Source organism: Rhinoderma darwinii, chromosome 13 (genome assembly GCF_050947455.1).
Source record: "Rhinoderma darwinii isolate aRhiDar2 chromosome 13, aRhiDar2.hap1, whole genome shotgun sequence".
Taxonomy (NCBI): Eukaryota; Metazoa; Chordata; class Amphibia; order Anura; family Rhinodermatidae; genus Rhinoderma; species Rhinoderma darwinii.
In genome coordinates this window covers 55,216,905-55,231,301 of record NC_134699.1, presented here as the reverse complement: position 1 = coordinate 55,231,301, position 14,397 = coordinate 55,216,905, and the positions used below count along the sequence as shown (strand labels likewise).

At 38.6% G+C, this 14,397-nt stretch overlaps 1 protein-coding gene across 1 annotated transcript in view; it reads right to left on the bottom strand.

The window, feature by feature from the left end:
- ANKFN1 (ankyrin repeat and fibronectin type III domain containing 1) overlaps nucleotides 1–11,386 on the bottom strand; it is a 278,523-nt gene extending 267,137 nt beyond the window's left edge. The window contains exon 1 of the mRNA XM_075846863.1: nucleotides 11,207–11,386. Within this exon, the coding sequence (XP_075702978.1) occupies nucleotides 11,207–11,386 (180 nt within the window). The remainder of the gene's footprint in view (nucleotides 1–11,206) is intronic.
- Nucleotides 11,387–14,397: the final 3,011 nt, after the last annotated feature.

The following is a 14,397-nucleotide window of genomic DNA, read 5'->3' as shown; positions in this document are numbered from 1 at the left end:
TATTGTACTGTGCATGCACAGCTGACATTCTGAATGATGTGCAGAGACCTGTACATTTGAAGACCACGGGGTGCTATTACAAGCAGATAATTACCATATTTCTGCGAGGATTTTTTTTTTTTTATCACAATACTTTAGAAAGTTACTCCAAAATGTATATTGAGTTTATATATTGCCATTTCTATTAATGGAACAAACCCCTTTAAGGACTGAGACAATTTTAGCATTAAGGGGTTTACCCATCTTGGACATTTATGGTCCATCAACTCCATTTCCGGAACTCGGGAGCTATGGAAACCCCATAGTTTGCCGTGCCACGCTGTTTCCATAACTCCCATTCACTTCTAAGGGTGTTACGAAAACCGCATAGCTCAGCAAGCTCGGCTGTTTTTGTAACTCCTGTCTGCCTATTCAGAAAGTGAACAGGAGACAGCGGGAGCCGAGCAAGGTAGAACGGGTTCAGGGGGCCCCGTTTTATAGATTGGTGCAGGTACCAGAGGTGACATACTGGCATATTCTGTGGCTATGCCACAAATGTTCAAGATGGGAATACCCCTTTTTAATATTTAATATTTACCTCATTCCGTTACCCATTATTTTTCTTGTTCATATAGCGGCTTGGACCTTGTGTTTTGCGGAACAATTTTATTTAGACATAATTGTTATTCAACTTTGCATCACGAATATAGGGATACCAAATGTTTGTATTTTTTTTACTGTCACTTTTTTTATTCAATAAAAATTTTATTTAAAAAAGTGTTCATTATATATTTTGCATTTTTTTTTTCTGTAAACGTAAAATTTCTTTTTAGTAATTGTAACCTTTTTGTTTTGTCCCACCAGCAGACTTCTACTTAAATATTTTAAAAAAAACTATAAAGTGATATATGTCCATGTGACATTTTAATATTGCCACATATAAAATGTATATGCATCTGTTAGAACATGCCCTAATGGGCCTTTATACTGGACAGCCCTGAAAACCCTTGGTAGGCCCCAGACAATGAGTCCCCTCCCTAGCTCAGAAAACATTGATCTAATTGTAGAAAGGGTTAAATCCCCCATAGACTTTGTCTGCTCAATGCACCAAAACAGGAAACCATAGTTAATGTTGCAAGTTTTTTTCTTTTTGTATATATTGTTAGTTATTAGTACTAACATGTTTTTTTTAATATATAAGTTTTGTAGTTTAACGTATTGGGCTTAGAGAGTCACTAAATAAAACCTTATTTTTTTTTGTTTTTGATTGAGTCATGGAGCTCTACAAAGTCCCACATTTTCCTTAAATGTGCTGCTCCAGAGATCCACTAGTGTCCCCTACTTGCCCGCAGCTGAAATTTTTGCTGCCGTAACAATATAGCCTCGCGATCCTGAGCCACTTCGGAGTCCGTATAGGAAATATATCCATACAACATATGATAACTACACCCACTGCAGAACAATAGGACACCATTGATGATGGGGCTTGGATAATACGAAGATGTATAAATCTCTTATGTTTAGGCTCCATGACTCATCATTTCTAATTGCCAGTTTAACACTTTCCCAGCCTTGGAGGGGCTTTGTTGTGTTCACTTATATGCCCGCTTATATCAATGTAATGGGAGGTTATTAACATGTGGCTACTCAATTACTGGCCCAAAATTAATTAAGCCATGAAGATAGTCGCCACTTTATGCTGGAATGTAGAAAATATGTAGTAAGAGCAAAAACAAAGCAGATACTATACAATGTAAAAGAAAAACACATTTTTGACGGGAGAGTTACTTTAAAGGGGTTGTCCGGGCACTCCAACTGATAACCTATCCACAGGATGGGTTATCTGTTTATGATCGGTGGTGGTCCCACACCTGTGCCCTGCAGCGATCAGCTGTTCTGGTGCCCGGAGGCAGCCGGATGTTATGCAGTGTTCACTGTACACTGCATATCGGCCATGTTGTAGAACTGCAACTCTGCCCCTATACACTTGAATAGAGGCAGAGCTGCAGTACTGCAGACGGACACTATAGTGACCGAAGCCATCTGCTTCTGGCACAGATATCCGATGCCTGGAGGCAGCCGATCCTGTGGATAAGTCCAGTATGAAAAATCAGTTTGTGCCAAGACAAGTCTAGTGTTATATAAAGAGAAAGGCCTACACTGAGGCAAGTGTGGATTAAATGCCAAAATATTGCCACCCTGCTTCTATAGTATAATATAGGAGTATTTCTTTTCTACTATATTCTTATTTCACTTGTCATATTGATTCCTGGTGGAAAGACATTTCTTAGTAGTTTGCAGACTATTATTGTATAACTTATTGAGTGAAAAAAAGAACTCATTTGAAATTTTATAAGCATGCACTATATAGGTATACAATTATAATTTTTTTTAAATATATACAGGATCAGTATCAATATTAATATTGTAAGCTGTGAGGATCAAGTTATAGGCATACAGTAACTAGGACATGAACAAAGTGCAGGTGGAGTAGGTGGTTATCTAGGGTGCCACAATTAATGGATTAAAAAGCAATGGTCCGCAATTTCAGGGCTCCAGGGTGAGAGGGGGGTATTCTAAAACCCCTGTTTGGGATACCAAGAAAGCTTCTTTTTTGTTCCCATGATATAGGGGCAGATCCGCTGTATATTTAGCCAAAACAAATACCTAACAGTATACAGCAGACCTCGAGATCTGAGCCCGCTGTATTCATAAGGGTCGTGCTCCCCTACCTCCCGCGACTGATGTCCACCATGTTTACTGTACATGTATACACTTGTGGGATGTCTGAAAGAGCTATTGAGCACCTTTGACTCTGGGGAAAAAAAATGCAGCAAATCAACAGAGAAAATAAAATATTAAAAAGCTGAAATGTATACATCCAATTTGTCATACAGGTGTTAAGGGCATTGGGGCACTAAATAATAAATATATTCCTACTCTAAGAATTCAAGGCTTATGAATAAGGGCCAACACAAATGTTATCTGTCGAACAGTTATAATAAAAATGTTTATTAACCAACGGGACTTTAACACAATCAAATGAGGATAAAATCTTCAAGAATTCGTGAATGATTTGTTCAAATTTATTTTCGAAATATTTCCTTTGTATTAAACTAGAGTGGCCATTATTTACTCAATTTAATCTTTTCTCAATTATAAAAAAAATTTAAAATATAGTCAAAGACTTCTTCATTGGGGGCATCAAGAATTAAATCGAGAGCATAGATCTACTTTACAAAACTATTGTACATATATCTGAATATAAGTAGTTAATGTGCAATGGGCAGAATTTTAAGATGGCTTTGGACATGAATGGCGAAGACATAATACAACATGTTTATTTAAGATTGTATTGGTGTAAATTAATATGACATAAAATATATCATAGCATAAATTTTCCATATTCTATATATTCATATTCAAAAGAGCTAAAAATAATATTAAAAAAAGACATAACAAATGAATAGATATAGGTATGTGTTTATTTTCTTTTGCTATGTATCAGTCTGCAAAATATTCTACCAGAATGAGAAACCTTGCCTATTCGGGTGATTACATGGGGCCCCTTTACTTTGGTTGTATGTTTGGCTGAGAGAGGTAAATTCGTTGGGGTTAAGGGTAACGTGGTTTAGCCTGCCTGGTCTCCAATTACAGGCAATGGAATGGAAGAATGAATCTGTTAAAGCAAGCCACCTACCAGATCTCGGTGAAGCAGCCTAAGCCCCGATCCCCGATTATTGTTTCTCATATAACATAAGTTCTGGTAAACGCTAGACATGCTCTTTATTGATCAGTGTACGGTGACTATATCAAAAGGGTCGATTATATTCACTGTCAATATTAAAGATTTCTTACTAGTTTTCTCTCGGAAGTGTATCTAGTTCTCACTGCGTATTCTGTCAAGGGATATATTTTTGTTACCATCTAACCGTGGTTTATCAATACATTTGCCACATTGGCATAATTCGAAATTGACACTAATGTATCAATATATCTTCGTTTCTAGTGGTTTTGTGCTTTACATTGACACTATTAATGTATTGAGGTAAATTCGTATTTAGTTCTGTCCGTCTGAATTTTTTGATATTTTTCTATTTTTATCCTTTGTTTATATTTTTTATATAATTTTGTTCATTTAATTAGAATAGAGTGAGGGCTAAATAACCTTTGGTTTAGCCTACGCTAGACTATATTTACTGGCTCCCCACACCAGGATAGATGGTACATGAGGTCAGAAGATACAGCACATATGACGGCACGCTCAATAGGTCTACCTACTACCAGCCCTACGCGTTTCTTTACTAAGATGTCTCTCTGCAGTAAATCATCAGGGGCTTGAAGAGTCAGAGTATAATAACTTCTAGCATTCTAGAAGTGTACAATGGAATCGTGTGTAGCGTGTATATTTATGCCAGCCGCTGTCAGGGAGTAGGACAAACTTTTTTTTTTCATTTTTCAAGTTTGAGTGATACTGGGAACTGCTGTAACTATTGGGCAGTTTTAGTCTTTTCTGAGATAAAGGTGTAAAGCATTTGAAGATTGTTGAAAATTGTTTGACCAGTGTGGTGTTATAGGTAATATCATCAAAAGTAGGTTATTAAGTAGTACGTTCATAACCCCTTCTGACACAGGAAAAAAAAGTCTGTTTTAACCTAAGAAATGCCATCAAAAGACGTCCACTGTCAGGCAAATGTTTAATTGTCCCTTTCTTCACCAAGGTGCGAGATGTGTTGATTAAGAATTTGTCAGTAGGGCCTATATCTCGCATCAGATAACATTCTCACCCAGGGTCGGAGGTAATTACCCACACATCCTGACCAACCATCAAAAGTTATGTAAATGGGTATCTGTTCTGTGTCTGCCATGTGGATCTGGGGAAACATGTGACAATGGCCTACACTTCAAGAAAATATGATGCATCAAGGCAAACCCCATCATAATTGGTATTTGGAGAGACCCACATAGCTAGTTATGATCAGGGGAAATAACCCTAATATATAGGTCAAATTCCCATCCATACACCCAGAGGAACTACCTTGAATTGGCTAAAAAAAACTTGGGCCTATTACAGTAGTGTTTGATATGCACTGGTTGGTAATTGTATGGACAGGTGAATGCAGGCAATATTATATTTCTAGGGGATTCCTGCCAAAACACATGATCATTTTTGTGTTTCTCAATAGAAATACAACTATGTAATGGGAGGAGTACGCTTCATTATCGTATGAACAGCCTCCTCTCAGTGACATCACCAGCCTCTCAGTGACATCACCAGCTAGTGGACTGGGGGGAAAAAAATGGGTTTAATATGCCAGGAGAAGAGAGGGTCAGTGTCCGTCGTTGGGATCCATATCTCAGCTGGAGTGACTGCCAATATTTTCAGCTGTCCCCCACAGCCAGGATATCACTGCTGTACATCAGTAAAGTTTTGTTCTGTTTTTTTTTATCCCTTTTATTTTTATAAACTGCATTGTAACTGTATGTATATTTTTCATCTTTTAATCTGACAACTATTTTTTGTATTGCACTGCGCGATTATGTATTAAATTAACAAGTCTCTTCCTTGTAGTCTTACAGAAATTAATCTTCTGAAGGTGAAGAACGTTACCTGTATTTTGTTTCATTTAGATAACCTGTGTTATTGTAACTGGTGTTAAAGGAATATAGATATTGCCTAGAGAAGTATAGGTGGTGGTAGCATACTGTGGTATAAATTATTGGGGTTTGGAAACCTATGTGAGTAATTTAGCATAATCCTGTCATCTAGAGTAGGTGGGCATGGATTTATGTGGTAAATTAATAAGGTCAGTAGTGTAATGCACCCCTTTGATGTGACCTGAGATCAGCGATTGACACAGACCGCAATATATTAAAGAAAAAGGGGGGCGAAGATATTCTTTTGATCAAGATGGCGCCTAAATTTAGCAAATTGAGTGAGTCAGGCCGAGTGTTGGGGAAAATTCCTCAACCGAGGAAACCGAGACCTATTTAAGGGGCTCTGTCACCAGATTATAAGTTCCCTATCTCCCACATAATGTGATCGGCGCTGTAATGTAGATAACAGCAGTGGGTTTTTTTAATTTAAAAAAACTATACATTTTGAGCAAGTTATGACCTATTTTAGATGTATGCAAATTACTTTCTTAATAGACAACTGGGCGTGTTTTACCTTTTAACCAAGTGGGCGTTGTAAAGAAGTGTATGATTCTGACCAATCACAGTCATACACTTCTCTCCATTTATGTCCTCAGCACAGCGTGAACTCGCGAGATCATGATGTGCTGTCACATACACCCACATGAACTTTACTGAAGTGTCTTGAAAGTGAATACACATTGCCTACAGCCAGGACACGATGTCTATTTACATCCCGACACTTCGGTAACGTTTGTGTGGCACTTACGCAGCACATCGAGATCACACTGTGCTGTCATTCATAGCGTGATCTTGCGCGACTCTGGTGATGGAGACTCTGGTGTCGCACAATCTTTACATGCTTTGAGAGGATGTTGAAGCTCAATCCACTAAGGGTATGTGCACACACACTAATTACGTCCGTAATTGATGGACGTATTTCGGCCGCAAGTACCGGACCGAACACAGTGCAGGGAGCCGGGCTCCTAGCATCATAGTTATGTACGATGCTAGGAGCCCCTGCCTCTCCGTGGAACTACTGTCCCGTACTGAAAACATGATTACAGTACGGGACAGTTGTCCTGCAGAGAGGCAGGGACTCCTAGCATCGTACATAACTATGATGCTAGGAGCCCGGCTCCCTGCACTGAGTTCGGTCCGGTACTTGCGGCCGAAATACGTCCGTCAATTACGGACGTAATTAGTGTGTGTGCACATACCCTAAGGGTTGAGTTTTTGGAACAAAAAATTCTGACTATGGAGGTTGAGGTAGAAACATTACATACGGCAATTGAGAGGCTAAATAAGGATAATCTGTGGTTTAAGATGAAAGGGGACGATCTTAAGAATAGGCCAATACCAAATAACATCAGAATAATTGGCCTTCCCCAATCTTTCCCGTCGGATGGAATCAGAGATAGCATAGGGTACATGGGATAGGTTCACTTGCAAATGATAACAGGAGGCCAAGACCAGTCAGGATATGTTCACACGGCTTATTTTCGGTAGTTTTTCGGGCTGTAAACTGCCCAAAAGAATCGGAACCAGATCGCCTCCAAACATCTGCCTATTGATTTCAATGGGAAAAACGGCGTTCAGTTCCGATGGGGCGTTTTTGTTTTTTTACGTGGCAGTTTTGAAAAACGGACGCATTACAAAAATGCCCATGAAATAGAAGTAAATGTCACTTCTTGAGCCATTTTTGGAGCAGTTTTTCATTGACTCTATAGAAAAACCGCTCCAAAAACTGCCTTAGAAAAACGCGAGTTTGAAAAAAAAAAATGGGTGAAAATCAGGAGCCATTTTCCATTGAAAACAGCTCCGTATTTTCAGACTTTTTTGTGAAGCGTGTGAACATAGCGTAACTGCCAGATTGATGGATTTTAGCGATAAGCAAAAAGTGATGATGGCCTTCAAGTAAACTCAACCCTTAATGTTTGAAAATCATAAATTGCTTATTTTCTTAGACTATTCCACTGAGACGGCAAACAAGCTTTTCGAAAATAAGATCAAGTTTTTTTCTGACGTACCCCTCGTCACTAAAAATAGCCAAAAAATTGGATCAATGGTGACTTTTACAGAGGTTGAGGACAGAGAGTTCATGGAAAAAGAATGGGAACTTATATACTGAACAAATGTTTTTTCTTTGACATGAAATGTGAATGGAATTAATTCTTGAGAGAGAGTGGAGATATAGATGCATATATAGGCACATGCTAGTTAGAAAATACGAACCTCCTTTTCAGGAATTTGAATGTTTAAATATGATATATACAGTGAGATAAGAAAGAATATAAGAAAATGTTTTTTAAGGGCAAAGGGAACTTAACTGTATATCTAAACATTAAACATTCTCTTTATAAATAGATACAAATTACAGACTTCGAGATTATATGTGCACAAATATGGATCCCTTTGATGGGAAATAGGATAATTAAAGGGCGTTACAGATTCACCCTATAAAGATTGGGTGTCTTGAATAGTAATACAAATGAGAGTTGTTTTTTTCCCCCACTATGTGTACACAGACACTAATTATATTTTAAAACATAAATTAAGAAAGGGGGATCGTTACAAGGATTACATATAATGAGAAAATGGTGCTATGTCTTCTCATGATGATAAATAGGTTGGATTCTATATGGGAGGAAAGACGGTGAGGGGAGCGTTAGGTTAGGGTAATTGGTAAACTAGATTATTGACTACGTCATGTTACGAAGGAAGTTTAAATAAAGAAAGGGGAAGGGGTGGGGGGGAACGGTATTTTTTTTACTCGCTTTGAACCATGATGATTTAAAAATAATATCTTGGAATGTGAAAGGGATCAGCATCCCAGCAAAAAGGGAAAAATTTTGGTGACACTTGGCAAAACTTGGATCAGAGATGGCCCTTTTACAAGAGGCTCACTTATCCCAGAAAGAAATTGGAAAAATCGAGAAGGATGTGGGAATGAGAATACAACTAATAAAAATGATTTGTGTTACACGTCTACTGTATCCATTGCAGACACTTCCACTGATTCTAAGGATATTCTCCATATAGAAAAGCGCTTTAAAAGATTTATATGGAAGGGGAAGAGAGCACGTATGGCCCTGAGGTGATTAATGATGACCAGAGAGAGAGAGGGGGGGAGGGGATTTCCAGATATTAGAAAATATAACATGGCTTGCCTGACTAGATACTTTATAGATTGATTCCAGGGGAAGAATAAGACAGGCAGAGAAGGAATTGGTGGCACCTTTCTCACTTGTGGCCATTTTACATGCCACGTTGAAATATATACTGCCTGTAAAGAATATGATCATTATATCAGATACAAGGCCAGCATGGCGATATATCCGAAAATGGTGCATTCTCCAGATACATATATTCACCCGCCTTAAAATAAAGGACCATCCAGGTATATATTTTCAAATTGTGCCTATAATCCTAGATGAATGGGAAAAAAAATCACTTCTGTGGGTTAAAGATCTATTTACTCAAGTAGGCAAGATTAAAAGCTCTCCAGAGTTATGCACTCAATTTAATATCATGGAAAGCCATTATTTTACATATATACAATTAAGGGAATTTTTGGTAGAAACAAAGGAAAGAAAAATGAATCTATTTTAGTCCATGTCCCTTATTTGAATCGTTATTTACGCCTGGTAATTTTTTGTGATTGGTCAAGATCTATTCAAGTTTCAAAAAGGCTGATTTAGTCAAGATATAATGGAAAGGATACAGAAAGGAAGTAGGACAGTTAACCGAGTGATAATCTCGGAAAATTTTTGTGAAATGCACTTCTTTATAGTGAATAGACTGTACTACGATTTTAGTATCCCTCTGGAAAAAGATGTACCTGACTATAAGAGTCAATGCCCGAAATGTGGTAAATTGAAATACTCTTTATACCACGGTTTTTGGACGTGTAGCCTAATTCAACTCTTTCTTGGTGAAGTAGAAGAGGTAATTAAATGGGTTACTGGAGTAAGAATTAGACTAGATGAGCGGCTCTTCCAGTTTCATTTCCAGGATAATCAATTAACATTTAATAAAATGGCCTTGGCCCATTTAGTGGTCTTGGCAGCAAAAAAGGCGATAATCAACTGGATTAAGCCACAACCTCCGTCAAGGAGAATGATAGTAGACATATTGGGAAAAATTATGCACATAGATTATGCCACGAAGGGAAATAAGGAGGCGCAGGAGGGCCATATTTTCTCTTAAACTAGATGGAATCATTTTTTAATGACATTTTATGAAATGGGACCCCAGGATATTTTCGACTAGAGGATCATGGATATTTTAAGTCGATTAAAAAAAATTTAAAATACGAAGGGGTGGGAGAAAAAGGGGGAAAAATGAGATGTGTTTATCATGCTTTGATCAGGATATGTTGTCTTGTTTGTAATAAAGAAATTTATGAAAAAAAATAATTGAAAAATATCAAATTCAGACGGACAGAACTAAATGCTGATCTACCTTACTACATTAATAGTGTCAACGTAAAGTGCGAAAGTACTAGAAACAAATATATTGATACATTAGTGTCCATATCGAATTTTGCCAATGTGGCAAATGTATTGATAAACCACGGTTAGATGGTAACAAAAATATATCCCTTGCGGCATAATACGCAGTGAGAACAAGAGGTTCGATTAGATTTACTGTGAATTGCTCACCCGAGAAGTGTGATTTTTGTTTCTTACGGTATCTTTTAGATGCCCTAAGTTACAACTGATCACCTTTAAGGCCGAAATTGGCTTCATTCCTAATGGGCTATATCTCGGAATTGATGTTCAAAATTACGTCTCTAAAAGGATGAAATAAACAGCTACAACATATTACAGTACATATACGTTCCTAAACATTCCATAGGGAAGGTACAACATTGAAATTAAATGGTTAGAAAACATTTATGAACAATTCTTATGTATTTCTTTAAAGGGAACCTGTCACCAGCATTTCACCTATTAAATCAGCAATACCTGGGGGAAGTGGGTGAAAAATATATAACCTATAATTATCTTCTAAGTAGACTTTGTACCTTTTTAGTATTCCGTTTTTTAGTGTTCCCGTGCCGTATGCTAATGAGCATAAGAGTCATATCTTCATTCCTCAAGCCTTTCTGAGTTAACCCCGCCTCCTTACTTTTGAGTGACAGCTCCTCGTTTCCCCCCAGCACACACGAAATCCCGCGCTTGCGCATCAATGTCCTGTTCAAGTGCATGCGCACAACGGGACACCATCGTTGCGCATGCGCAGTAACTAGATTTGAGGCCCGGACGAAGCAGGGTAGGGTTTCGGATGATACATGATGGACGAATGTGTGCTCAGATGAGATTTCCGCATTCAGGGCGGGCCATTTTTTTGTCTGTGGGCAAGCATAAGAGGAGGAAGGAACGACACTGCCGGATTATTACCATAAAAGGCGCAAAATGTTTGCAGACCGTTATTTATGATTGGAGGAGGAGTTTAGAAGAGCGGATAATGCCAATGAACTTTTGACAGCAGCGGCCAGCGAGGGTTGAGGAGAGTTCAATAGGTGAAATGTTGGTGACCGGTTCCCTTTAAACTACATATATTAACTAGAAGGAAAATTACTTACTACAGATGGTTTCCGGAAACGTTCAGCTCTTGCTCGGAAATAAGCTTCATCGAACGATGAGTGGCTGCCCTTTAATTTTTCAGAGAGGTTTCGATATAGACGTTTGGCTGCATTGGGTGAAGAGGGGGCGCTGATCTTTTTGGATTGTGTAAGCTGTAGATTTTGCATCTGTTGCGTCATGATTGCCCGGTAAATCCTAACAAGAAAAGGTAAATGTTATTTTTGTTGTCATGCTCAATGCAACTTATTGTACATATATTAGCATTGAAGGAATTCATGGTATAACAATGAGTAAGACTCTGAAAGCTTGCTCTGCTAGCGTTTTGCCGGTAGGCAATTTTGCAATTACGGAGATGTGTATGCCACATGAAAGACATCAGGGGCTAAAATACGTATCACAGGTATATTTTTAGCGTTACACTATTTGTAACAACAACTCAGTGCATTACTGGCATATATTATCTACGTTCATGATCAAACACCCTATGAGTAACTTAGTTGCAGATCAAAAATGTAAGTCAGCAGCACTTAAAAAAAACAAAAAACACGGTATTAGAAGAGGGTGTACAACAGTTAAGTCCTGGTTCCATAGACTTGTACCAAAATCGGCAAAGGATAAGCCACAGAATCCATAACAAAGATAAAACTAAGATCCACGTGTACGGTACCTTCGTTGAGCCTTGGCCTTCAGAGCTCAGTTGTGTGTGCTGCAGACCAATACTTAAAGAAGCTCTGTCACCAGATTATAAGTGCCCTATCTCCTTTATAATGTGATCGGCGCTGTAATGTGGATTATAGCAGTGTTTTTTATTTTGAAAAATAATCAATTTGGACCAAGTTATGACTTATTTTAGATTTATGCTAATGACTTTCTTAATAGACAACTGGGCGTGTCTTTACTTTTTGACCAAGTGGGCGTTGTAAAGAAGTGTATGACGCTGACCAATCAGTGATCAATCAGCGTCATACACTTCTCTCCATTCATGTACTCAGACATCGTGATCTTGCGAGGTCACTGTGCTGTCACATACTCACACGTTAACTTTACTGAAGTGTCTGGAGAGTGAATACACATCACCTCCAGCCAGGACGCAATGTCTATTCACACTCCTGACACTTCTGTAAAGTTTGTGTGGGACTTAAAGCACAGCACATCGAGATCACGCTGTTCTGTCGTATACAGTGTGATCTCGCAAGATCATGCTATGCTGTGTGAGTAAGTCACACACAAACATTACCGAAGTGGCTGGAAGTGATGTCTATTCACTCTCAAGGCACTTCAGTAAAGTTAATATATGAGTAAGTGACAGCAAGCGTGATCTAGCAAGATCGCGATGTCTGAGTAAATGAATGGAGAGGCGCGTATGACGCTGATTGGTCAGCGTCATACACTCCTCTGTACAACGCCCACTTGGTCAAAAAGTAAAACACGCCCAGTTGTCCATTAAGAAACGGATTAGCATAAATCTAAAATAGGTCATAACAATAAAAATAACACTGCTGTAATCTACATTACAGCGCTGATCACATTATGTAGGAGATTGGGAACTTATAATGTGGTGACAGAGTCTCTTTAACTCACTAACAGGAAGTTGTTATTGTCTACCAGGATACAGATACAGTGGAGCTGCAGCCCAGTTACAGAACCGGTTTCTTCAAGCCCGCTGGCTTGTATTAAGCCTTTCAGGACCAAGGGTCATCGATGCCTCACTGACCAGGCCTAAATTTTAAGTTTTGCCGTACATTCTTTTACACAGTTATAACTTTTGAACAATGTTGGTAAACCATTTTTTTTTTTTTTTTTTCAGCTAAGGCTCAGTTTTGGGCCTCCGTCGCAAATCTGTCAGTGTTTACCAGAGAAAACAGCGCAGCATGCTGCGCCATTCTGTCCGGTAAAATCACGGACACTTGACCTAAAGCCGATGAAACGTATTAAAATCAATGGGTTCCGTCGGCATCAGTCTCCTTCTCTCTGAAACCCTGTGAGAGTGAAGGATGCTAGGAGGAAAGGACAAGCGTGAAATGTTTGTTTACAAACAAACTTTTCAGAGATCACCATGATTCGTTAATCATGGTGATCACATGCTCAGAAGCCGAACAGTGAGCAGGTTGCTGGGGAGCCGGGAACACACACCACTGGCATCAGAGCGCTCCCCTCAGCGCTATGCCGGCAGAAGCAAAGCACTGCAGATTCACGTCCTGGTTGCATGGGGCATATGTGGCTAGGATGCGGATCTACAGATTGGCGGCATGAAGGGGTTAATTGAATAAACGGCACATATCACTTTATTTTTATTTTTTTACACACCAAGCTATATATCCTACGAGATTTTTTATTTACGTCACTGCTTTAAAACTTTACAGATTTCCCCCAAAAACGTAAAAAATTTACATATATTTGTAAATCAGAAAGTAAAGCAGTAGAAAATGTTTAATTATAATTCTTTCTTAGAGATATTGGCATTTTTCTATACAGTTGCGGAAACCATTTTGTAAAGATGTAGCCATCTTTATCTTGACTTTTAATACATTAAATACACAGTGGCCAGAAAACTTTAGCTTGACTTTTCAATGGCTTTTATTGTGTGATATCACGCTATATTAAATATAATCAAGACACTAACATGGGTTGTATTATCATAGACTAGACCACAATCTGATACAGGACAATTTAATTATATGAATTATTTTATCCCGTAAGAGGACCTATTATGCTATTGTAGGTGCAATATTAAAAAAGAACACCCTTTAAAGCAATCCTCTTCCTAGTGATGGTTAGACCTCATGCCCACTTCAGTTATTTTCTTCAGGCTGCTTTTTTTTTGTTTTTTGTTTTTTTTAACGGATGGCACACCGACACATTCATTTCTATGGGGCCATGCACACTTCCGTTGTTAACTGTTCTGTACGTCCGTTCCATCAAAAGTAGAACATGTCCTACTGTCCATTGTTTAGTGTCCGTCCCCATTGAAGCCTACTGGTCCGTCAAAACAGACGGCACACAGAAGGCATCCGTGTGCCGTCCGTTTTTCACAGATCTGTTGCCAAGCAATGGCAGGACGTGCCAAAGTTCCCTGCATTCAACACTCAAGATGGATTTTAACAAACCACTTAAAATGCAAGAGAAATGGAAGCACAACGCCCGTTTAAAATGGAATGACGGAACGGATGCAGACTGACAACGGATGTCA